Source organism: Sinocyclocheilus anshuiensis, unplaced genomic scaffold, assembly GCF_001515605.1.
Source record: "Sinocyclocheilus anshuiensis isolate Anshui unplaced genomic scaffold, SAMN03320099.WGS_v1.1 scaffold167, whole genome shotgun sequence".
NCBI lineage: Eukaryota > Metazoa > Chordata > Actinopteri > Cypriniformes > Cyprinidae > Sinocyclocheilus > Sinocyclocheilus anshuiensis.
In genome coordinates, this window is record NW_015552552.1 from 1,309,504 (window position 1) to 1,335,149 (window position 25,646).

The 25,646-nt window shown below is 36.1% G+C and overlaps 4 protein-coding genes across 5 annotated transcripts in view; 3 read left to right on the top strand and 1 right to left on the bottom strand.

Moving 5' to 3' along the window:
• LOC107664476 (placenta growth factor-like) overlaps positions 1–8,093 on the top strand; it is a 27,043-nt gene extending 18,950 nt beyond the window's left edge. Inside the window, exons 2-7 of the mRNA XM_016455062.1 lie at positions 3,729–3,765; positions 5,034–5,230; positions 5,454–5,533; positions 5,721–5,750; positions 5,832–5,894; positions 7,073–8,093. Of these exons, the coding sequence (XP_016310548.1) occupies positions 3,729–3,765; positions 5,034–5,230; positions 5,454–5,533; positions 5,721–5,750; positions 5,832–5,894; positions 7,073–7,094 (429 nt within the window). The 3' untranslated portion in view covers positions 7,095–8,093. The remainder of the gene's footprint in view (positions 1–3,728; positions 3,766–5,033; positions 5,231–5,453; positions 5,534–5,720; positions 5,751–5,831; positions 5,895–7,072) is intronic.
• Positions 8,094–9,800: 1,707 nt separating this feature from the next.
• LOC107664474 (CLOCK-interacting pacemaker-like) lies at positions 9,801–14,888 on the top strand. Of its 2 annotated transcripts, none has more exons than XM_016455058.1 (4): positions 9,801–9,929; positions 10,452–10,567; positions 10,866–11,035; positions 12,875–14,888. In XM_016455058.1, the coding sequence occupies exons 2-4, from the start codon at positions 10,522–10,524 to the stop codon at positions 13,727–13,729; spliced, it is 1,071 nt and encodes a 356-aa protein (XP_016310544.1). In that variant the 5' UTR covers positions 9,801–9,929; positions 10,452–10,521; the 3' UTR covers positions 13,730–14,888. The 2 variants fall into 2 exon arrangements, with proteins under 2 accessions (XP_016310544.1, XP_016310545.1); XM_016455059.1 differs by having other exon boundaries at positions 9,805–9,929; positions 10,445–10,567.
• A 3,346-nt stretch (positions 14,889–18,234) lies between these two features.
• LOC107664475 (zinc finger DHHC-type palmitoyltransferase 22) lies at positions 18,235–20,778 on the bottom strand. The gene is made up of 3 exons (XM_016455061.1): positions 20,620–20,778; positions 19,006–19,563; positions 18,235–18,926 (listed from the first exon to the last, which is right to left on the bottom strand). Exons 2-3 carry the CDS (start codon positions 19,559–19,561, stop codon positions 18,640–18,642), a joined length of 843 nt encoding a protein of 280 aa, XP_016310547.1. The 5' UTR covers positions 19,562–19,563; positions 20,620–20,778; the 3' UTR covers positions 18,235–18,639.
• A 445-nt stretch (positions 20,779–21,223) lies between these two features.
• Positions 21,224–25,646, top strand: part of tmem63c (transmembrane protein 63C) — a 57,936-nt gene continuing 53,513 nt past the window's right edge. Inside the window, exon 1 of the mRNA XM_016455057.1 lies at positions 21,224–21,288. The gene's annotated coding sequence lies outside the window, so the exon portion shown is untranslated. The remainder of the gene's footprint in view (positions 21,289–25,646) is intronic.

A 25,646-nucleotide genomic window follows, 5' to 3' on the forward strand; every position in this document is an offset into this window, starting at 1 on the left:
GGGGGGGGGGGGCGTGAGTGAAATTAGAGAAACTTGGGGGGGTGCATGTCCTAAAAGGTTGAAAACCCCTGTCCTATAGTAATGTAGTAATAAAGTAATGTAATGCAAGTTAATGTTTAAATATCTTAAATAATTTGGTAAAATAGCTCCACTTTTTCATGTTACTGTATATGGAAATTATTAGCTTGCAAATTTATGTATTTTGTTAATTTCCAAACTATTCTCAATAATTTTTCTCCATTTTATTATATATACTGTACATAGTTAACATTTTAGAGCTCAGTTGTTACACATTACACCATTTTTTAGGCATTTCACATTTCTTTTTAACACACTGACCAATGAGTTTTGTATCAGTGCAAGTATCACAAGATTTAGTACATTAATTAATACAGTGCATTAATTTAACTCATGTAGAAAATATTTTATATGGAAATATCAGGCTTGTTAGCTTGAATTCTCTATTGGACAGTTTTATGAACGGAGCAACTTCTACTATATGGATAAACTACGAAACCCTCATGCTGCAGCCTCTCCACCTCACCATATATACCTTCATCTGCACATGCATTAAAGGGGTCATATGATGCGATTTCAATTTTTCCTTTCTCTTTTGAGTGTTACAAGCTCTTGGTGCATAAAGAAGATCTGTAAAGTTGCAAAGACTAAAGTCTCAAATCCAAAGAGATATAGTATTTGAAAATTATGTGTTTTTTTGAACATTAAAGCATGTCAACATTTTCTGTTATACCAAATACACAAAATAATGATATTTAAAATAGCATCATATGACCCCTTAACACGCATAAGCTTCCAGACGTCTCTTTCCTGTACAGGCCTGGTTATGGCCCAGGGGACGAGGCGCAATCACAATCAGGAAAAAATGGATCTGTCCTTCCTTCAGTGGCACTCAGGGGACTGTCATCCACTCTGTAGGCTTTAATCTCTCATCTGGAGGCAATTTGCTTCCATTTACATAGCCACAACAGGACTTACTGTAATAAGGAGCACAATTATCCATGGTTGGCCAATTTCAAGGGAGTTTATGTGGAGATGTTTTTAACCAAGACAATATTGTTTGTGTTGTCCTCCAGGATTTTACTCACTGGAATCTGAATAATAATAATCTGAGCACTTTGTGAAAAATTGAAAAAAATTCGAAATCGTTGCTGATAATGAAGCATTCCTTCACACAAAACATTTTCATTTCAGTTATCGTTAATGAAAAAATGCTTATTGAACATTCGTGTCTTTTTCGCATTGTTGTTCCTGATTTATTCAAAAGCAGTCACTTGACTTTTGTGCGTTATAATGATTTTACCATGGGTAGGGAGATTATATGATTATTGCTTTAATAATTTCAATAAAGTACCATAATATTAATAGCAGTAATAATATATTAGCCAGGATATTAGAACAGATCTGCAAGTGTAAAAACAAAACAAAAATCCAAGAACAAAATTTCCTCTAAATCTTATTGTTTTGTACATTTTGTATTATGTAACTCACAAATGTGTTGCAAAAGCTGGATAGCAATTGAATGTGAAATGTTTCTGTTGGAGAAAAAATGTTTGCTGGCTGTTTGTTGGAGTAATGCGAGGCTGCGATTTGACAGATTTGCACTGGGCCAGTAAAGAAGCACTATTAAACATGCTGTGTTTTCCTTGGGTAGCCTAGTTATTTGTGAAAATAGCAGAAATTCTTCTGGAGAATGCTTTTTTATTGTTTATTTATTTTGAATGTGCCTTTTATTGTGTGCTCATAGAAGTATGAATTAATGTAACCTCAAGCAACAGCCTGCATGAAACCATGATCACAGGATTCTGTTCTCATTATTAAATATAAAGGAGCTCGTGGTTATTACGCATCATTGAAATATTCCAGTTATCCACCCTGTCTCACTTAGTTTTGCCAATAAAGGCATGCATTTTTTGTTCTAATTTGTGATGTTGAAGTAAAAGTTCCCATAGACTCTATGTCTGCTTGAAGTCTCTTTTTCAGTTTACTCAGACTCTTCCTGTTGAAGCAGGCCAGCCCTCTCTCACACTGCTGTATCAATTGGAAAAGACAGGATGGAAGGATACTCTTTCTGCATGACTTCAGGTCACTGTGGATTATTATTTAAGAGACAGGTCTTTCTCGTAGACGTGCTGACCTAAGTGTTATCTCTCTGAGTTACAGCTGGGCGTGAAAAAAAAAAACAATAGCATGCATTATAAATCGAACTGATTGCTTATATATAGTTGTCACTGCATTTTAACATTAAAAAATTGTTTAATTTTTCTTTTGACTTCCTTAACCATTCCATAGTCAAATTATTCACGAAAAGAGGAAAAATGACTCATTTCTGAAAGCGCTTGACACGGTTTGCAGTGTCAGTAACACACATCACAACCACTAGTATTTCAATATAATCCACCATCACTGGAGCCAGCACATTTTCCCAAACAACCTCTCATATTTTCCTATTTGCATGTGTAATGCACTGAGTTTCTATCATAATCCAAAAGGAGCCAAAAGTCTTCAGAAATGTTTGGTTACCATTTTGTTTGCTTTCCTATTTTGCTTGAAACTTCCTGCCTTGCATCCTCCGGACTGCACGACTGGAGGTTATTAAACCTGATGTTTTGGGTTGTAGGAGACCCTAAAGTTCAGTATGCACTCAGAGTCCTAGATAGATAGATAGATAGATAGATAGATAGATAGATAGGGAGGTGACAGATAGATAGATAGATAAACAGACAGACAGACAGACAGGCAGGCAGGCAGGCAGACAGACAGACAGACAGATAGATAGATAGGGAGGTGACAGAAAGCAGATAGATAGATAGATAGATAGATAGATAGATAGATAGACAGATAGATAGATAGATAGACAGACAGACAGACAGACAGACAGACAGACAGATTCAGTATTCCTCATAGTGAATAAAAATAATGCAACTCAGAATATGATGCAACCCTGCCATAATTAAATGTTAAACAACACAAATATCCTTTATGTATTTAATCCCATTCTATTAACCAATGTCTTTGCTTCTGACCTTCGATGATCCAGTTCAACTGTACTAATAAGCAAAAATTACTCTAGACAAACATTTGTGTGTCTTTTTTATTGCTGAAGTGTGTTGAAATTTCTTCTTCTGCATTCTACTGTACGGACGTAAATTTACTTTCCCTTCAGCCTGAGGCTTATTCATTTCACTTTTGGTGTGAAAAGGCTTTTATATTTGCCAAAAATATAACTTTTTTATTTTAAAAACAAACAAGCAAGCCCTGTCCAGATTTAAAAAGTAACGCAAAAGTAACGTAACGCATTACTTTCCATAACAAGTAACTAAGTAACGTAATTAGTTACTTTTTTATGGAGTAACGCAATATTGTAATGCATTACTTTTAAAAGTAACTTTCCCCAACACTGTTATTTACTTACCACAAATACCATTAATTTGTTTAAATTAGGTCAAATTTAACTATATAATGTTCTTGGTTGAAGATGCCACTTGTACTCATGTATCACCAACCTTCTGTTGTCAATTTCCTGCTGCTTCTTCATTTTCTTCTTATTTATTAAAATAACAATTACTTTTCTTTAGGCTTATTAATAATAATAACAATACTACTACTACTAATAATAATAATATACATTTTTTATTTATCATGGCCTTTGTTTATACTTTTATTGAGACTATATTATAATCTGTCCCTTTTTACACTCTTTTTTGCAGAGTTCTTCCTTAGTAAACGTAAACAACACTGCTAAAGGTAAGAGAATGACCTCATGACATAAAACATAACAAATGCAGTCTTATATACATCAGTGTGTGTGCAAAGTTTACAGCAACTACGAGTTTTTTTCCATCTATTTTTCTCTGTTTTACTTTTTTTTTTGTCTTGTTATGAGGATCAGACACACATGAGAAATGGATATTTTACAGCAGGAACTGTACAAAAGAGACTGTACATTATATTAAAACCTACAAAGTCATTTTACTTGCCATGTGTTATTTATTAAGCAGAGCTCTTTTGGCTATTTTTGAAACAAATATGCTGCCAGATAAATATTTATAGTCTCTTTATTTCAAACGTAAATGAGAAACTTACACTTACTCAATAATAAGAGTAATATGGCAATAAGAAGCCACAATTGGTAATAAAGAACCATTCTCTGCAAGATCCCATAGGATAAATGAAAAACAGGATATGCACACACGCACTATAGAGGTTTTTCCTGTTGCATTTTCCAAGAGATTTCGGAAATCAAACTATGTTAAGAAAATCTATATTATTTGTACATTTCTGCATTGGTAAATATGGATCATATATACATTTGCCTTGAGAAATAAGGACAAAAATGTTTTGATTATGAGGTTGGACTTTTAGTAGCTATAGGTATGATTCTAATGAGAACTATGAGTCTAATGAGGCACATTAATACCAATTTCTGTCATGAAACTCTGGATGGCACAGGCCCGATAGGTTCTAACCCAGTCTGATATAATCACATGATTATTCACATGGCACAGCTGATTGGTTTCTTTCACATCAGCAGCCAATGAGATTGCTGCTCAGCTTCAGAAACCCTCCACCTCCCCCAGCTCCACCTGTGTAGATCTGCTACAGAGTGATTTCATGTATGCTATAAATGGGGGTTATTTTTTATGTTATATGTGCAGCAGCAGTATTTCTTACATGCTCACAGCAGCATGTTGTGGCTGTATTGGCAGTAGCAAGTAGCAAGCCGCGTAGCAGATCTATTCCGCCAAGGCCAGACACATTAACATTGCCAAGTATATTACCATGTTAAACTCCAAGAATTGTCATAACAGAATTATTGTTGAATGTGGATCATGTGGCATATAGATATAGTAATCTCATCTCAAATGAGTTACTAGCATTTTGATAAATCTCACACTCACTAATCAGTTCATAGTTTGCTCAGTGATTGCTTCCAAATGCTCAGTAATTTCTTCTTGTATATTCATGCACACTTATAAAGGTCAATGCCTTGTATTTCTCTTGCTGTGTTGCAGTGATGCTGTTTCAAGAGGTTTGGGGGAAAAGCTTCTGCCGCACTATAGAGAAGCTAGTGGAAGTGGTTCAGGAGTACCCTGGGGAGGTGGAGCACATTTTCAGCCCCGCCTGCGTGCCATTGGTCCGCTGCGCTGGTTGCTGTGGAGATGAGAATCTGGAGTGTCACCCTACACTTACTTCTAACACCACCATGCAAGTAAGGATTTTTCATTCATCAAGGCCGACAATATTTACTGTTTCAAAAGTAGCACAAAAGATGGTACCAATAATTATGAATACTAGCTCATACTTTTATATATCGACTGTTTGGACTTTCAATTTGGATGCTTTTTCACTAAAGTAATATCTATGTGGGAGACTTTGTTTTGTCTGTGTCAGGCACATGGTTGCTATAGATATTAATATTATGACTTTTTCAGTTATTAAAGATTAAGCCAGCGGAGCAGGGCCAGGAATATGTGGAGATGACCTTTGTGGAGCACAAAGCCTGTGAATGTAGGTAAGGAAGAGATCAATTTTGTTCATGCAACCACATGTTTTGCATTGTGACACAGCTTTGTATTGATATTGTAGATATGAATACTGAACATAAATGTTGAATTTAAAATTTGTATCAAGTACGAAAAATGTGTTCGTAATAGTCTCTCCGCTTTTCTCTCTGCTTTCTCTTACATTGTGATGCCAAGACTAAGAAAACCTACAAAGAAACAAGACAGGTAACAAGTTACTACTCTGACGCAGTTACACTTTAGTAGACAAGCAAATTGAAATTACAATGATGATTCATTTTGTTGTAGATTGAAACCCAGAAACAGAGGGAGAAAAAGGAAGGAGAAAAAGAGAGTGAAAGATTGTGACACGTAAGTTAAATATTGATGGTTTTACATTAGCATGTTGCTAAGCTAACAATTCAATACTCTAATACGCATAGATAAGCACAAAATACACTCAGAAATTAAGTAACAGTCTATTTTTAAGAGGACTGAACTCATTTTGAACTAAACTTTCCTGTACAGAATGAAATCTAAAAATATTTGTTATCAGCATCTACCATATTTGATTAATTTTTTTTGGTCACACTTTATTTTAAGGTCCAGTTCTCACTATTAATTAACTATTAACTACGACTTTTGCCTCAAACTCCTAATTACTGCTTAATAAGGTAGTTCTTAAGTTAGTTATTATGTAGGATGTAGAATATGGTCATGCATATGTGCTTAAATATAAACATATATTATGCATATGTGCTTAAATTATAAGCACTAATAAACAGCTGATATGCTAGTAATATGCATGCTAATAGTAATAAGCAACTAGTTAATAGTGAGAATTGGTCCCTAAACTAAAGTATTACCGAATTTTTTTTTTTTTTTTTTTAGTAAAAATGAACCTCTACTTGACCTGACCCTTAAAAATGTTCTTGTCCTTCTTAAAGGCCCTCATTGTCCAGAGCAATATTTAAAGGCTTCTAGTTCTCTGTGATGTACACATCTCACAACGCGTAATAAAATATTAGCTTAGCATAGTTAGAAAAAGAAAGTATATGCATAAAATGTTTAAAAATAGTTTTATAATATTTTATCAATTTAGATGACTTTTCCAAGTCTAGTCACAATTTTATTGCGAGTTCCAAAAAAAAAACTTTAAGAAACTAAGAGAGGGTAAAATAGGAAATATCTTTAGTCATTTTAGCTATAATCTTAATGTTTGTTTTGACTTTATTTTAAATCATTTCAAGTAATCTTGAGGCCCCTTTAGAAGTTTAATGATGCCCACTAATGAGTTAAGAACCACTGGTGTATACTAATGTAGTCTGGTTGATTCAGTCATATAAACTTTTGCAATTAAAACCAGTTAGTTCATATATAACCTCATGAGGAACCTCATCCCTCTAGGTTCTGTAATGAAGTCTCAACATTTCAGTGACATTTTGATAAGAGCAGGGGTTTTTGATGTACTTAAAGGACACAGAGTACAAAGAGTGCATTGTTCTCTGAGCATAAGCGGCACACATGTATTAATTTGTGCTCTCTTACAGGTGTCAGCCTCCCCGTAGGTAAATGCTGTCTCGCCATGATGCCAGCCAATCGCGCGCATCTGCCCCCTTCTGTGCGACCCTCACTGTCACCATCATTCACTTATGGATACTGCCACTGCTCTGCACCCCAGCACATCCCAGATGCAGAGTTGATATGGTGATGGGGCTTCTGTCAGCACACGGGGGGCCTTCCAGTCATCTATACAGGAAACTCCTGTTCTGCAGCTCTCTACAGAAGAAAAACAACCGAAGACCAAACCTAAAATCCGAGACTGAATAAACCCCTAGGGACTTATGTTATTATATTATTATTATTATTTTATTGTTTTATAATAGTAGTAGTGAAAGTCATAAAGTAATAATAGTGGTAGTACTGGTTTAGCTGCCAAGTCTTCCCCTTTTATTTATTAAAATCCACTGAAGTAAAACTGGTGCATTTCATTCATCAATACATTTACAAAGCCATTGTGTATTTGGTCATAAATCTAGAAGGAAGCACAGAACAAAATGCCAAATATCATCTCTTTAGATTCTATATTACTGCTATGCTATGACTATATTACAATTTACTAATGTGAAACCCGTCTTAGAAGATTTTTAATACATAGTATTTTCTGTTGACGTTCTAAAGCTTCTCTGTGACTTCAGCATTAAATTGACATACTGACCTCTAGTGGTGATAATAAAATAATCACGTTCAGTAAGTGTTTTTCAACTAATACTGATCTGAAAGCCATCCCATTATGATATATATTACTATAATAATTCAACTTTGGCAAAAATAAAAGTGTGCACTGTGTAAGGACAAAGACTTTGCTCTGAAAGGGCCAGTCAACAGGAACCGAGACAGATGTTCATCACGATATGAGTGAATGTTGGTGCTTTGTATTATTGTTCTGTCAGTGAAAATGACTGAATTTCCCACACTTTAGACTCAGGTCTATAAAGTGTCGAAATTAAACCAAAGAAGCATTATTATCTATGCTGCTGACCCTAAATATAAATACAATAGTTTTCACCAAAGGGCTATTTAATTCCCAATGTATAAAATGTTGTATGTTTTTCAAAATATTGTTAATATGTATTAATATTATACAACTTTAAGAGTACCTTTCGTAATAGAGTGACTATTGTTTGTTATTTCTGATAATTATTAAAAAAATATTTTCTGAAACACTTGGCCTGTGTGTGCGTGTGTGATTTTGGTCAAAGAATGGAATGGGTTTTTGTCTATGATTTATGTCATATACAAAACTTACTAAGGTTTCACTTTATTAATTGCATGATGACATACAATTAACATAAATATTGAACATTACAGTTAACATAAATAGAATTTAAAATACGGCTTAAATGTAGTTTAAAAGTCAGTTTAATAACATATCCCATTTGATTTCAGTAGTAAACTAAAGCATAAGTGTTTCTTTTTAAGGGGAATTGGAAAGTCTAGTGTCATGCAGTGTTGGGGAACGTTACTTTTAAAAGTAATGCATTACAATATTGCGTTACTCCATAAAAAAGTAACTAATTACGTTACTTAGTTACTTTTTATGGAAAGTAATGCGTTACGTTACTTTTGCGTTACTTTTTAAATCTGGACAGGGCTTGCTTGTTTGTTTTTAAAATAAAAAAAGTTCTATTTTTGGCAAATATAAAAGCCTTTTCACACCAAAAGTGAAATAAGTAACTCAGATATTCTCTTGTAAATTAAAACGTAATGTGTTACTTTACTAGTCACTTGAAAAAAGTAATCTGATTACGTAACTCACGTTACTTGTAATGCGTTACCCCCAACACTGGTGTCATGTTCTTCATATAGTCAAGAAATTCAATAAAACAGTAAGTAAACCCAATGAAACGTTTTTAGAATGATGTTTGTGTTTCTTAGGTTTTGCTCTTTTCATGTATCCAGTGTTCACATTGATTTGATGTATATGATTTCCATTTTAATGCAATATATATTTTGGCAATGAATAGTAGAACTGATGTCGTTTTTGTCGCGTGACTATTGCTGGGGTTAGAGTTCTAGTGAAGATAGGCCTACTCAAGAGACTTTTCTGAGCCTGTTGGGAGGGCAGTTCTGTGGTTGTTGCACTTTGCCAAAATCTATGTACTTTAGGGCATGTGGAAATTCATTTGTGTTTAATATTTCCATTGACTATGAAAGCAAAGATCTTAAGGATCAGTTTCCAAGTGAATTCAGGGCCATCTGGACACATTCAGAAAGGAGGAACACCTAATATTTCTTAATAAATTTGTTTTTAAAATTTACAGCACTTGTGGACATGGCAAATAAATAAGTAAATAAATAAAAAGATGTGGTTCAAATAATAATTGTAATATAATAATAATAATTCTATATATAGAGAGAGAGAGAGAATTGTGGAGCAAACTTTTTGCGTGTCATTGACGTTTGAATTGCGTAGAAAACAACAACAGTTTTGTTTGTTACGTGGCTTTCATTCTGTGAACTACATTTTTTATACATTAAAAATTATGGGATGGAGAGGATGACGCTGCAGCGCGTGCTAGATTCACTCTTGACGCTGCAGTGCAGATTTCACGCCACACTTCCGAGTCACGTTTACAGTCGCAAGGGTTCATCTCTGCACCAATCAGAAGGCGATATGTAAATATAAGGCGGATCTTGCATAGTTAAGCGAGTGACGATTCGGCGGTTTCCCTGGTAACAGCCATTTAAGGCAGCCGAGAAGGCGGAGCTGTTTGTAAACTCACGTTGCTCTCTGTGCAGTCCAGTTTCCAAAACAACAGAAATATAAGCTTAGTTTTCTCTCGTCAAGCGTCATTTCATACACAAGCCTTAACAAGAGAAGGAGTTTGAGGAGAATTGTTCTCGGTAAGTAAGGGAAAACGTGCATTTTGTGCTGTAGTGTGTGTTTATGGGAGAGTCTCGTGTTTGGCACCGTGTATCAGGTGCTGCAGTAGCGGGTTCGCGACATTCAGATTCCTTTCATACTGTATGTATAAACTATTCAATACAAGATCTAAAACAAGGTGCCACTGTGGTTGCCAAGCTGTATTTTAAGATGTTAAGATGTTTTTTTTTTCTGTATGAGGGTGCATAAGGCTAGCACTTATATTCGTGGACTTGTTTACTTGTTTTCATAGCACTCTCTCAGTCTCTGCTTATGATTCATTCATGGGCTGTTTATTTACTATGAGAAACTTTGCATAGTAATATTTGCTAATTCATGATAAAGTGTGTTTTTTTGGGTGTGAGAAACCCTATATTTGGTCTATAAGTGAGTAGGAGCTGCATTTCATTGGCTTGAGTCTTAAATGTGCTCATGTTACACTAGATCATCTTTCAGGTTTTTGACTTTCCTTTATTTAATCCATGACTCTGTCCTGCTCTCAGTCATTGCCTGGATCAGGGCTGTACCGATGGACTGAAATCCAACAAATCGGACCACCAGAGAAGATCCAACATGGGCAACAAACGGAAAGCCTCCAGTGAGATCGACAGAGATTCAGGTTTGTCGTTTATAGATTTTCCAGCTTTGTGTTCTGTTGTGTATTATTAATTTCTCAGCTTACATGAGAAAGTAGATTTCACAGCCCTTGTTTTTTTTTTCTGTGTAAGTATTATGGTTTTAAGCTAAATATGGTGACAGTACTTGTCTTTCTCTCATGCTTTGGTATGATTATTACTAATCCCCCATTACTGATTATATTTATACAATATTGTCTATAATTACATTGTTATAGGTGTATAACTGCACATAATTACTGGGTTTTACCCTTACCATATTACAATATTTTCTCACTGTAGATGCCAGCTCAGGATATTTTAGTGCTTTGGACCAGACAGAATTTGAAGACATAGGACCAACCAGTACTGCAGCACAAAGCATGCCGGCAGCTCCTCAGGTGTCTTTCATTCCTGGCTCACATCCAGGCATCTCTCCCATGCTCGTAATGAACAACCTTGTTCTCAAGCAGGTATGACACATTTCTGTAAGTCTCCATGTCTCTTTATGTTGCTTTTCTGGAAAAGCTTTAGCTCATGACACATAACTGTTTGTTGCAGTTACGGTATTGTTTTGGTCTCAAAGCTATGTTTACTAAATTTGTTGGTAGTTATAGCTCATTACAGACATTTGCCTTGTGATTCTTGGATTGAATACTTTCCAGTGCTTTCTGCTCAGCATCTTTGGCTCACAAAATATTAATAGGACATCTGTAAATTATTTTAACTGATCTACGTGTTTTTATGTACCTTACTCAAAGTAGACAAAAAATGTGTTTCTAATATTATATGTATCAAATCTTAATTTTCATTAAATCTATATGTTATATGCTATATTAAATCAAAAACAGTGATTTATTCATAGCGAAAAGGCATTTGAATTACCATTTAGAGCAGGTTTTCCCTACCCTTTCAGTTGGGATATTGATATAAGGTGAGATATTTCACAACACGTTTCCTCACCGAACCTAATTTAATTTATTGGTGTGGATAATTAAATGTTTCTATGATACGCAATAGGAGACAGGCTTTGATCACGTTCGATATTGCCTCTTGTGTGTACAGCTGTTTCTTTGGCTCACAAAATATTAACCAACAATAAGCTGTATAGGACATCTGTAAATTATTTTAACTGATCTATGTGTTTTTATGTACCTTACTCAAAGTAGACAAAAAATGTGTTTCTAATATTATATGTATCAAATCTTAATTTTCATTAAATCTATATGTTATATGCTATATTAAATCAAAAACAGTGATTTATTCATAGCGAAAAGGCATTTGAATTACCATTTAGAGCAGGTTTTCCCTACCCTTTCAGTTGGGATATTGATATAAGGTGAGATATTTCACAACACGTTTCCTCACCGAACCTAATTTAATTTATTGGTGTGGATAATTAAATGTTTCTATGATACGCAATAGGAGACAGGCTTTGATCACGTTCGATATTGCCTCTTGTGTGTACAGCTGTTTTCCATACACACAAGATGTGCTATCATTGCGCTTGCGCATTTCATGCCTGCTGCTGCTTCTTATCAGAGCTAGCAAGCGAAAACATGCTGCATACCTGAATGAGGCGATTACTATAAATATCGTTTTATAAATATTGCAGCTGGGTCAATGACATAAGGGTATCTGCAAAGAAGAAAAGGAAAAATCTAGTCATACATTATATAAAAATGTACTTTCATGTGGTTTTGAAAAATGTCATGTAACATCATATAAAAAGAAATGATATATTTTCTTTTCACCTGGAGTTGTGAGAGCTTATGTGTATTTATATATACATAATAAATATACACAGCATACATACATATATTATGTAAACAAAAACTTTTATTTTGGATGCGATTAATTGCGATTAATCGTTTGACAGCACTAATATATATATATATATAGATATATATAAATGGATATATATGTGTATATAATTTTTTGTGCAAATATTATGATTTATTAATTCATAAATATAATTGTCACCATATGACATATTACAACCTGAACTAACTTTGGCAAAAGTCAAATAATATGTTGTTTAAAAAAAAAATTTTGACACACAAACATGAGGATCTGATTTTGATACCAAGACAGTTGCATCACCTTGACATTTTTTACTTGCGTGTCCCCCTAAAATAATCCATTTGAATAAATACATTTTAATTCAGAAATGACAAACTATTAATTGAATCTATTATTGAATAAGACTGAAAAACATTTGACTCGTTGTTGACTCCTCCTGTTATTGTGAATGAGAACTAAAGAGTATGTGTCTGTTTTACAAAAATGTTCATTGATAATTCTTGTTTCAGCGTAACTCCGTGGCCCCTGCATTAAAACCTTGGGGCTTAAACACTTCACTAGATGTGGTTCCTCAGTCCCAGCTGCTTTTCCTACAGCCAGTCATGCCAGCTGGTGACTGTACCGGCCAAAGCTCTGACAAGCAGAAACATTCCAGAAAGCATGTTCCCATGCAAAACACCTTTCCAAAAATTGCACAAGGGTCTATAGTCGACGAGGGTCCCAGTGCTATCAATAAGAGGTCAAACCACAGTCATGCTGGAAGACATCAACGACGCCGTTATGATGAAAAACCTTTCCACACTTCCTCTTTGAAACAGGATGTGTCCGAGACATTTAAAGATTACGATGTAGACCCCAACATTGCTTCTTTGGGAGAAATCGGTCACGCTGTTGAAGACGTAGCTGTGGAAGACTCCTCATCCAGGCTTTCTGACCTTCAGGAGCCCCACACCACTTCACCATTCTCACTGTGCACTGACTCCTTCCTCGCTTCATTCCCTCAAAAGAGTCCCGAAGCTTCAGTCACCCAGAGCAGTGATGTGGAGAATATCCCAGAGGCCCTCTCTCCAAGCTCCAGCAAACGCAAACGCTTCTGCAACACCTATAACATTTTGAATCGGTCAGGCCTGCTGGGTATCACACTGCGCACAAAGGAACTTATTCGACAAAATGAACGTTCCCAGGCCCAGCTTCAGAGTCTGCAGGCTCAGACTGACCTCTTCTTGGAGGCCATATGTAGTGGAGATCCCAAAGTCTGGATGAGATTGCAGCTTATCCTCCAGAACTCTGGAAACAGCGACTCACTGGTGGACTCTGTAAGGGGTGCAGAGCAGGATATCACAGATGTGGGTTGTATGGTGTAGTAGCAGGTTCGGATTTTATTATTTCAGCTGTTGTATTCTTGCTCCAACCGGCACTTTTCTAATCAGTCGCTTAGCAAATTTTCAACATCTTGTTATAATATCAGTAGGAAACATCAAAGATTTGAGTCTTCAATAGAGTCCAGAGATCTAGTTATCACTCCAAGCGTTAGCTATCCAACAGTAGTCATCTTTATCCTTGTGTCAAAAGTATATAACGACAGTGTTTAGGTTACAGTTGCACCTTTTTCTAAATAAAGTGATAGTGATTCAGAATTTATTAGCAAACTCAATTTGAAAAGAACGCTATTAACCGTTCTAGTATTTCAATCTAATTGGTTACTATTTGGAAAGGAGGCCTTGGTAAACCAGAACCGAAATTCTGCTCAGAATCAAACAAAATGGAAAACAGTTATTTTCTAATCACTGTAACTAAAAAAGGCCTTTAACAAATGAAGATATGAGTACTTAAGTATAAGTGCACAATCATTTTTTTTATTCAGATGAAAATGTGAAATTCAGTATCATCCTCGTGAATATTTGACAATTTGTAGAAATGTGTTTGTAATAATATTGTTTGTACGTGTATAATGTGTTTTCAAATGCATCTCCAAGTAAAAGTTCTTGTTATCTATGAGAAAGACAGAAAGACCAATGGACGGTAAGAGTAAGGGTAGTAATAACCGTTTGTTCTGGTCAGAATGTATTTGAAGTAGCACTTCAAATGTGGTTGTTATTTGTAATGCTTTGTTGTATTATTAAGTGAGTTGTTTACATTCTTAATGGAGGTTGTAATTGTCGTTAGGTCTGGATGTGAATGATTTTTTTTTTTTCGTAGCAATCTGTTATACTGCATGTATAGACTAATAAGCTTTGATGACAGAGGCCAGGTTTAGTGGAGTAATGAATGCACTGAATGAATGTGATGGCATGTACACTGTGCAAGTGTACTTTGCTGTACAAATGTTCTTTTCTTTTTCTATTGTTGTTTTCTGGTTTGCATTTGTATTTGCTTTCCAAAAATATAAACACATTGTGTTGATTTATCAGAACCCGATACTAAATGACACATTTTTGCTGTAGAAATCTATGCAATAGTCTTGTTTATTTTTAGCATTGTACTGAAGTGCAGTTTTGTATTCTGTAGGTGTCGTTTGACTTTTTATGTGCCATCAAATAAAGGCATTTTAAATATATATTCAAGCTGTGCCCTGGTTATTAGTTATTTTAAGTTTGAACAATTTGTTCAGTAAATCATAGATTAACGTGTTTTAAGATTGAAGCTGATCTCCAAGGAAAGCCCTTAAGGTTGTGTTTTGGTTAAAGTCGTTTTATATAAAGATATTGGTGGTAACCTAAATATAGCTACAAATAAATCAATCACAGAAAAACATTCATCAACAGAAAATGTTCATCATCATTGCATGCCATGTTTTTCATGCATCAAATACAGAAACGTAATATTAATTCACAACAGTATAACACTAAAAAGGTGGTAGAAATTGATTATATGAAAATATCATCTTAGCTGTGATAGCATAATAAACTCCAGCTTCTGAACAACTAACCTGCATCTAAACCAAGCATAGACATCTGATCCAGTCAAGATGGACGTGAAGGATATTTTGATAAGATATGATGCTCAGTTCAACAGCAGCCAAAGGATGTTGAGGGCCATGTTTCAAAACCTCAAACAGGACTGAGAGCAGAGCAATTGTAAGCGTGCACTTATAATAATTGAAACGCTGAAATTAAACTTAATAGTGGATTTTATAAGAGGGTTACAGAACAGTGACCCTCCATTATTACTAATTACATTGTCCATGTTGGACAGATCGCAAAGAAAAAAATTAGCACATATTTACTGCTTGGTTTGATCGTGCTGTAAATCAACATTTTTTAGTTAATCTGTCCTCTATGGGAAATGTAAAAAGAAATGTTAATATAGCACCAAACTCAAAATGCTTTCTGCAAGCCTTAATGATAAAAAAACCACACGATATCTGCCATTTACTGTAAGTAAGAGAATGTGATCCTGCAATCAAGTATAATAAAATGTTTTTATTGTGTTTAAATGTTTTATCATGTTGTTTAAATGGTTTTATAACTACTAAAATAATAAGTAATTATAATATTTAAATACATTTGTTATGACCAATAACTTTTTAAAGATATGAAACATCACACATTTTTAGAAAAATTAAGTTGGTATCAAGTACATGTGTGCTTTTCAGAAATGAACTGAAAATTGAATTCTGGTCCAGTCGAAATTAACTGAAAGGAATTTGAATTGAGGTAGCAAACAGGATGAATTTAAATTTCAGAAATTTGAATATTGAATGGAAGTGGTATTAAAATAATTGGAATTCAAAGAAGTTCATATGACTGCAATGTTTAAATAGAAATGCTGAGTATGTGAAGACACACTTGTTCACTAAGGCTGCTTTCATTTGATCAAAAATACTGTGAAAACAGTAGTATTATGATAACATTACAATTTAAAATAACTTTCCAAATTATCAACGTTGAAAATTGTTGTGCTGCTATAATATTTCTGTGTAAACCATAAGGATGATGAATATAAAGTTCAAATGAACAGCAATTAAAGTAGAAATCTTGTGTTGCATTCTAAATGTCAATTGAATGCATTCTTGTTGAATAAAAGTATTAATTTCATTCAAAAAAGCCAAAAGTTTTAAGCCATTAACTCCAAAGGATTTATAGTTTTTTTCTTTTTTTTCAGTTTTAGTATTTATGCATTGCCTGTGCTTTTTTTAATTGCAAGTACATTTCTATTTAAATTACAATTGAACTTCCTGTGGTGTGTGGCCAGTTCAATTCAATTTCTAACTAAATGTCACCCACATTTTAGCAGGCCATTTGTGTACTCACTCGCAATTGCGTGGGCCCCCGCGGAACGCTATTTCTATTCTTCCGATGAGAGTCCACCAGAACCGGTGTTCTGACAAATAATGCTACCAATCAGATTAGCTACCAACACTGTATTTATCCTACTGTAAGGGTAGGTTTAGGGTTGGGGTAGGTGTACATGTTAATAAAGCCTCACACCGTATTAATATCATGCTGGAAGCAAAATCTGATAGGTAGCACTTTTCGCTATCGAATTATGCTTCCATCTGTTTTAATGGGAGGTAGCAAAATTGGCGAAATTGGGTCAATACCGGACTACCGATAAGCTTCAGGACAAACAATACTGTTATCGATACGTGTGTTGCGTGTGTTGCGTACTTCTGTGTTAATGGCGAATTAGAAGCTGTTCTCATAAACCGATCTGCCGTGAGAGGTTTGGCATGACATGCAGCGGCACCGTTTTATAATCTCTGTCCGGTGTTCCGTCGATTTGTGCTACCCTGTCAGATTTTGCTACCTCCCATTAAAACAGTGGGTAGTACAATTCGACAACGAAAAATGCTACCTGTAAAATTATGGTTTATTAACGTCTACACCAGGGGTCACCAGACTCGGTCCTGGAGGGCCGGTGTCCTGCAGAGTTTAGCTCCAACCCTAATTAAACACACCTGAACCAGCTAATCAAGGTATTACTAGGTATACTTGAAACTTGCAGGCAGGTGTGTTGAGGCAAGCTGGAGCTAAACTCTGCAGGACACCGGCCCTCCAGGATCAAGTTTGGTGACCCCTGGTCTACACCTACCACAACCCTAAACCTACCCTTACAGTAATGCAGATACACTAAATATTGTTGTTCAGCATGAGAAAAAGGACGCGATAGATATTGATGTGCGCATGCGCAGTAAACCCTGGTAGGACAATCTGACGGGTAGGATAAAATGTCAGGACACCTGGCGCGGGTAAAATAATTATAATGCTGAAGGTGAGGTAGAATTCATATTTCTTCATTAAATAACTTACAAAATAATTTGAAAACTTTCTGTGAGGCGTAATTTTACAAACAGCACGAGTTCTCCGCGAGCTGTCTTTCCCTCTCAAAATGCGCAAATGGCTTCATATCACCACATCGCATCTGCACTATAAGCGAGCTGCACACTGCACGATTGAGACAGGAATTGTCACAGTTTACATGCATCGTCACTAAAGTTTATAATTTGCATTTCTTTTTTGAGTTTGGCCAGTATTTAAACCATTCAGCACTCGTGCGCTCTCTGTGTGCTCATGCACACTCAACAATTGCCCCATTGTAAAAAATATACAGCATGATCAAACATTTAATTACATATTTTTGAAAAAACAAAAAGTCTAAAAATTACCCCCTCCACCACTATGCACACGATGTTCAAATATGTTGTGCTATAGTATGCTGAGGAAATCTCTCTCTCTCTCTCTCTTTCTCTCTGAAGGGCCTTTTTATTTAAAAAATGTGCTTTATGTGCCTTTTTCTGTTTTCTTGGAGTCATTTGTAAACTGCAGTAATAAGATAACTTGAAATTCTCAACATCTTTTTACATCATTTATCGTATTGTATCGTATTGGTATCGATAAAATGTAAACGATACCCATCCCTACCCCGGAATTGATCGCAAAATCCACCGAGGGGGGCCCCACCCAGGACACTTGCTGAGGGCCCCCAAAACACTAAACACACCCCTGCTTGTGTAATAGTGTGCTGATTACCTAGTGTGCGTTGTTTTGTAAATACCCATCCAACCTTTAATCCTGGCCTCCTTCTCTGATGCTGCTAATCACTGCTGCCCTGAACTAGGGCTGAAATTGAGTTTCAACACAGTGCTGATAGACATAGATATGGGTGTTACAACCTCTTTGTGACATAACGCTGTCCTAATTTGTGCAGCGTTGACAGAAATCCACTGAAAAGGTAGATCAGTTGCATGCACTGAAGCCCGTATCACATTTAATAACTGGTCGACACAGGTCAAATCATGATGAACACACTGATATGGCAAGTTCTTGGCTTTTCAGTCATGTTTGTGATCATGGTAGACCTGCCGGTTCCCAGGTATGGTCTCCACAGTCTGAACTGGCAGGAAAAGGCCCAGAGCCCAACGGGAACCGAAAACATCAGTCAGGTTGGCAAGCCAGGTCCCACGACTCTCTGACAGCTGCCCTTTCTGCAGCTCGCACCAGGTCTGCCCTCGGGCTACTAGTAGAAGCTGCTGACAGCAGAAACCGGCGCTAACCAGTCCGATACCCAGCCAGACATACAGCATTATAACCAGAAAGAACTGGAGACCTGAAATCAAACCTGAGGGGAGAAAAGAAAGAATGTTCTTATCAAGGATATTTGAAGTAGGAAAGCCTCAAGAAAACAAAATTAAACCTACCAAGGAAGAAGTAACCTGTCGAGAGCGGTAGAAGAGTGAGGAACGTCAGTGGGTTCTCAAAGGAAATGGAGTATTCCATTGTAAAATACGCCACCCCGACTACCAACGAATACAGACAACAGCAGGATGTATAGATGCTGAACATAATAAAGTAGCGCATGTTCCTATTCCCGATGCAGTTTCCTGTGAAAAAGCAGTGGTGGTCCCGTTTTAGAATCACTTTCTTACACACTTTACAGAAGTTGCGTCCATTCAGGAGGTAGTGGGCGTCAATTCGGTCCGGGCAGTCGGGTGAACAGACTGGAATTACTGTCTCGTTGGCACTCTCAGATGGGTACCATATAGTCATTGTGTAACTACCCAATGCGTTCCCCATGAGGAAGAGAAAGACAGTGATGTGGACCAGCATGGTGGGATTTAGCGCCACATCTGGACTTCGGAAAACATTGGGCATGAAGAGGAGGAAGTGGAGGGCGAATGTGACCACGGTTGCAGTGTAGAAGTATGCAGGTGCAATCGTGTTGAGTAGTCTGAGTTTTACCATCCTGAACAACATGCCTGTGTTCGATTAATAAAAGAATGTCTTAATTGAGTAAATTAATTCAGCTGAAGATGATAAAATCATACATTTCATGATGGCCTTTGAAGAAATTAATCCCTATGAAAATGAACACTACTTGAATGAAAATTATGAAAGGAAGTTATATGTTACGACATGCTGTAAACATACTTTATACTTTATGATGCTGTAAATATTTTAACTGGCTGTCAATAAAGAGTTTTTCTCGGCCAACAAGTATCCAATTCATACCAATTCATTAAGTTCAAACAAAATGAATTGTAATGATGGCTTCCTTGGTTTGGAAATAATAATTATTTTTGAAATTTCGTGGGTAAATAAGGCAAGGTGTGAAATTTGTGTTCCAGTGTATCTGAACCAAACGAAATTTCAGATATAACGTGTATTTCAAACATGTTTCCCAAAAACTCCCCCGTCTTCCATTGGTCGGAAAAAAACAGACCCAACTCACGCCATGGGTTCAGTCTATGGTGCTAAGTAGGGGTATTCTATAGTCTTTGGTAGGACTAAACAAAAAAATAAGAAATTCTGGAAGCCACAGTGTTTACACTTTATATTCAAGAATAAATAAAATTTGTCTCTCGTCTCTGCACATTAAACTGTGGCTGGATAAAGTATTTTAACAGAAAAATGTATGAATAAATGCATGCATCAGCTTGTATACAACATATCATCAAGAAACGGATAGCCTACATAACCCTATAAAACCCTCAAAATTTTATGCAGACTACCACCTTACACTGAACAGAATCCCTTTAGGATTTAAATATATATACCATGTTTTTATTAGTAATAATTACGCTAAAATGCATTGTTTTCAGACAATGGAGTGAGAAAAGATGTGATGAACCGTATGGATGCATTAACTAAATAGGTCGCAGAGGTCTAATAGCCTACATATCAAATTTTAAATTTTTATACAAACGTATATATTACAGACAGGGTTCGTGACAAGTAGATTAAGGAACAACAAAGCCTGAAGCATCTTATCTGTTTGAAACAGAAGCTTGCTGATGATATTGCTGGGTTATTACCTGACGCCGGCTAGACCAGAAGAGCCGCTGTATCCGCACAGGAGCGCATCCCTCACTCACGCTGCTTGGATATTAACCTATAATTCATTCAGAAAAAGCAAATCAGTTATAATTTCGTAAAACTGAGCGCATCTGTTCGCGACGTGTCTCAGTAGTTGAGCGCCGCCTGTTGGTGTGGATACAGCATCCAGCTCCTTTGGAAATAAGAAAAACAGTCAAACCTATATAGCTACACTCGTTATGGATATGTTTAGGTGTTTATTCATTGTTCTGTATTACTATGTGAGTTTATATAAATAATTTATATATGTATGCCGCTGAATAATACTGTTTTCCACACAATGTGCATTTATAACGTTCACCAACAGATGGCAGTGCAAATCAATGCTTATTTCAAGCAGATACGTTTATTTAATTATTTGTGCGGCGTTTGATTCATGTAAAACCATGCCTTAAGACTTAAAACTAGCATTTTAAGATGTGGTTCATGCCAACAAGCTGGTGATACGCAGAGACACAAAGTCAAACGTTTTTCGTTTTCGTGTTTGGTGAAGGCGTGTCTCTTTCCACACGGTCCCTGAGCGGATGGGCGCTCCCGGTGTGCGCTGGTGCTGATGCAGACAGACAGAAGCATCCTACCGGACATAAACCACAGGACGTGTTTGAAAGGTAAGCCGCACTATTGTTATATTCACCTCGCTTCTGATGAACTATTCTCAATTATATCGTACAAGAAAGGATTCAACAAACGACTCAATGATTCATTCCGAACTTCAACGGCTTTTAAAAGTGGGCGTTTTGATATAACGGTTATAGACAATGCGTTTAAAACGCTATTGCTGCAGAGACCTAGGCTATGCTTGGGTGCTAAACACAGAGGAGGGGTGATACTTACATAATTGAACTGCTTGAGGTGTCTGGAAATACTATGGGCATATTGATGGCATAAGAATGGTTTTGCTTTGGCTTGTTTGTTTACCGTCTCATGTACAACATCTCCAGGAGCCCCGCTGTTTTATTGTGCCAGGGGAGTGCGATTGTGAGATCCTAATATTATCTTTTTCAAGTTATGGTTGCTGTGCTGCTGCTGCTGCTGCTGCTGATAATGGCTGTATTAATCCTCGCATGCTGACAGCTGGGAGTTTAATGTCTGGATAATGTATTGAATGGGGATCAAGTCAAAGCTGCGCGTTACAAATCAGAGGATGGGGGCGGATAGATTTCTCCACGCTGTTGCCAAGAAGCTGTGATGATGCTCAAGCAGTTAATCATAATAACTTTCACAATTAGAAATGTAGTCTCTAATCATCCCTTTGAGAATCAAACATTACTTTAACAGGTAGGGGGGGAACTCACAAACCTGCCAGGGACATGTGCTGGTTATATCAACACAAAATAAAATAAAATAGCCTAAGCCTATTTTCATTGTTTCATAACAATTACGCATATTCCCCATTAAAATGATCAGAATGCTAAATAATTTAATTAAAAAAAAATGTATCATATGTTATATGATTTTAATTTATTTGTATATAATAGCCTATGTGCAGAGATGTAATTAATATTATATAATGGCTATTAAATATAATGATTTTACTTAAATATTTCATTAGAGGTCATTGTGATTGTGAAAGGGATTTATTAGATTTAGACATTGTGGTAGTATATTGTTGTGTACCTCCTTTCATTTATACAACTCTGACTAAAAAAGTGATGCAGTAACAAAAACACTGCATTATAGTCATGAAAATCTAATGAGAGTAATCACTGTGATTAAAAGGAATTTGTTAAAAATAGCCTACTTTATAAAATGTCCAAATGCAATGGACCATCCAAAAGTTTGGGGAGGAAGTGTGCTTCATTGTTATGAAAGTGATGTTATTTAAAAAAAAAATAGTCTTCATTTACTACAACATTTATTTATTTGTTTGTTATTATGGATTTTTGAAATGGACATATTGTTCATTTCAACTCCAACTGTGCAACCATAAAGAATTCGTGGATGAATAATAACATATTGTAACATTGTGTTATCAGGAGATTTTTCAGTACCCAGCATGCTTTGCGTGAGCCTAAAGGGCATGAATAAAAGTAGACAGTTGAGTGTTATTCTTTGTGTTTTTGAGCGATATGAACAGGGGAAATGTGTGACTGCTTAATGTTCCATTATGTCACCATTTAGAAAGGATTCTGTTTTTTATTGTGTTTGCTATTGTGGTGAAGAGTGAAGTTTGTGCTCTGTTCAGAGAGAACGAATGTATGCTAACACTGGCTTTTCTTAGTAAAACAAGGTCTCCTCTGCCTTGTACCACCCACGTGCATCCTTGGCTACAATATCTGCTAATCTAACAGGACAAACCAGTATAATCATGCTGTTCACCAGCAAAAAATTAGGCGGTTCTGCTAATGAAACACCAGGTTGTTGCTGGTTAAGCCAGTCAGCTAATGTGATTCTTCGGCTTTATTCCATGTGCTAACCAAGTGTGACACAGCAGTCTTCAGTGCAAATCAGATCTTTTATCGAATCAATTGTTGTGCCACGACAACAAAACATCTATAAAAAATTAAGCAATAAAAAGGTGGAAACAATCCTGCACACCAAAATCAAAACCCTATGCTAGTATTTATTACCTTTAAAATAGCAAACCACCTCATCACCAGTTATACTTCTTTATACTCTGACAAGCTAAAATAAGATTTTAAGCCTCTGTGGCATTTGTAAGACTTGTCATGCTTTCGGAAAGAAGTCATCTCTAAATCAGTGGTTTCCCCATGCACCGAGCAATAAATGCCTGACATTTGCGGTCTTCATCAATGGCCAGTGTCCATCTGACTATTAAGGATAAGACACAGTTATGGCACCAGTCACCAGTCAGATTTTCCATCTGCTTTACATATAAATGGAGCATCTTTGAATGACATTCAGCGATGCATGATTACCAAACTTACTGTATAAAGCAATTAATAGTAGTCGAAATGTCACTGCACTTGTGACAGAATGTTGGTTGAAGCTCATAATTGCATCATGAATAAATCATCAGAATGAACACCTGCTCTTGACTGATGTCTCTTTCGGCTCCCATTCCTTACTATTCTCATTAAAGAAGAAATATTAGTGGCACCTTGCTGGAATTGGTTTTTGGTTTGCCAGTTGCATCAGAGGGGTGAAAACTTTTGGCTCTTATATACCGTAGCGCATGGTGAATCTCTCAAAGTCTCCTTTCTGTGTTTCATTTTCATGTTCCATGTTTGTTTGGTTTCTACTTTATCAACAAATACTTTATTTATGTGTGTGTTCATGTGTGTGTGTGTGTGTGTGTGTGTGTGTGCGTTCATATTAATATTAAACCAAGTCCATTAAAGTCTTATCATGTGAATGTTTTTCAAAATGTTTTACATTTCAATACAATTGCTATAATACAGTAAAAAGGCATATTTAAAAGCTTTTATTCTTTGTAAACAGCATAGATAGCATGAAAGTTGCAAACAAAGAGATGCACCTTTCATTTAATCAAGTGCTCACTAAAACATCTCACTTATAGATCAAGTTAATTTCTTTTCAGACATGACTGAAAGTTGTGTTGTCCAAGATGTGTTGTACAAGTGGATCAGTTCTTAAAGGGATAGTTCATCATGTCATTTTTATTCATCTTGATGTCTTTTCAAACCCGTATGACTCTTAATATACCTGTGATATATCATAACAATATTATGATCATTTAGAAAATAATTCTGTACAGTGGCAGAACATGAAATAAAGCACCAATAGTGTCACCAAAATAGTAAGTGACACTAAAAAAAGTACATGCAACTTGCTGAAGATTTCCCAAGTGCCAAAACAACCCAATATTTAGGTGGGAGAAATGCACTATTCTTATTCTTTTTCTGCCATTTTTAATGTTGGTTGAAAAAAACAAGGCAAAAATAGGCATTTCTGCTAAGTTTACATAACATATAAACCGTAATTTTTAAATAATATGTTTATGATGGTAGTCATGTTAGACTAGAATGCATTAGTATCTCTATTCCATGAGCTTTAGAAGAAATGTAGAGCAAACCGTAATAGCAATCTATAAAACATCATAAACTATAACACTCCAAAAAGACAACAAATAGCTCAGTAAAATCGATGATGTGTTTATAAATTAGTAAATGCATTTACTACCATGATTAAGCATTTTACTAATGGTCTAAACAGCACGACACTACCGTCTTCAATTCTGGACTTCATTCCACATCAATGACAAATATGAATCATAAGCATATTTACCTCATTAATACAATGTGAGGGAGGAGGCAGATGTGAGTAGACGTTCACAAATGAATACCTCTTTGAAAACAGCTGTTAGGAATCATGCCAAAACCATTCGTTTAGCCAGCAGGTGTGACTACATCACGAGAGGCTTGAAACAAACCTTATTTTAGTTGTGCTTAATGTGCTTTCCCAGAGTTTGTAGACATGCTGCGTAGTCATTTTCCGAGACTGCTGCTTTCTCTCCAGTGGTTCGGTGATCAAAAGCTTGTAATACATTCCTGAGAACACACAACAAATAATCGTCAGTAAAATGTGTATTTGGCATCTCTACGCAGCACAGGCATGAATATTTGATGGTGCACTTGGCTGAGAATGAAAGTTGATACATCCCTCTGCAGTACACCAAGAGCCACAGAGGCTGGAGCGTGAGCTATAGAAAGTTCGCATAGGTAGTGGTTGGATATGGATAGATGGAGCTGTTCGTCTTCCGTAGATTCCCTTTTGCATCATGACATCCAACAGCTGGCACGTAGACAGTTTCTGGCCTTGTTTGTCAGTGCTTTGTCATCATCTGCGTGATTTGTTGTGTAAGGACCACATACGGGTTTGTTTTTAATATTATCTTTGGTGCAATATTGTCTCGTTCATACACCCACACACATACACAAAAAGATTGAGGCTGGCACCTGAGGCCTTCACACAGTGCAACAGTGTGTGTGTGTGTGTGTGTGTGTGTGTGTGTGTGTGTGTGTGTGTGTGTGTGTGTGTGTGT

Excerpts from the sequence above, each read along its gene's own strand:
- LOC107664474 (XM_016455058.1), top strand. The coding sequence starts at position 10,522 with ATGGGCAACAAACGGAAAGCCTCCAGTGAGATCGACAGAGATTCAG. Across the intron at positions 10,568-10,865 it reads TGAGATCGACAGAGATTCAG|ATGCCAGCTCAGGATATTTT; the intron begins GTTTGTCGTTTA and ends TTCTCACTGTAG. Across the intron at positions 11,036-12,874 it reads ACAACCTTGTTCTCAAGCAG|CGTAACTCCGTGGCCCCTGC; the intron begins GTATGACACATT and ends TTCTTGTTTCAG.
- LOC107664475 (XM_016455061.1), bottom strand. The coding sequence starts at position 19,561 with ATGTTGTTCAGGATGGTAAAACTCAGACTACTCAACACGATTGCACCT. Across the intron at positions 18,927-19,005 it reads GACAGGTTACTTCTTCCTTG|GTTTGATTTCAGGTCTCCAG; the intron begins GTAGGTTTAATT and ends TTCTCCCCTCAG.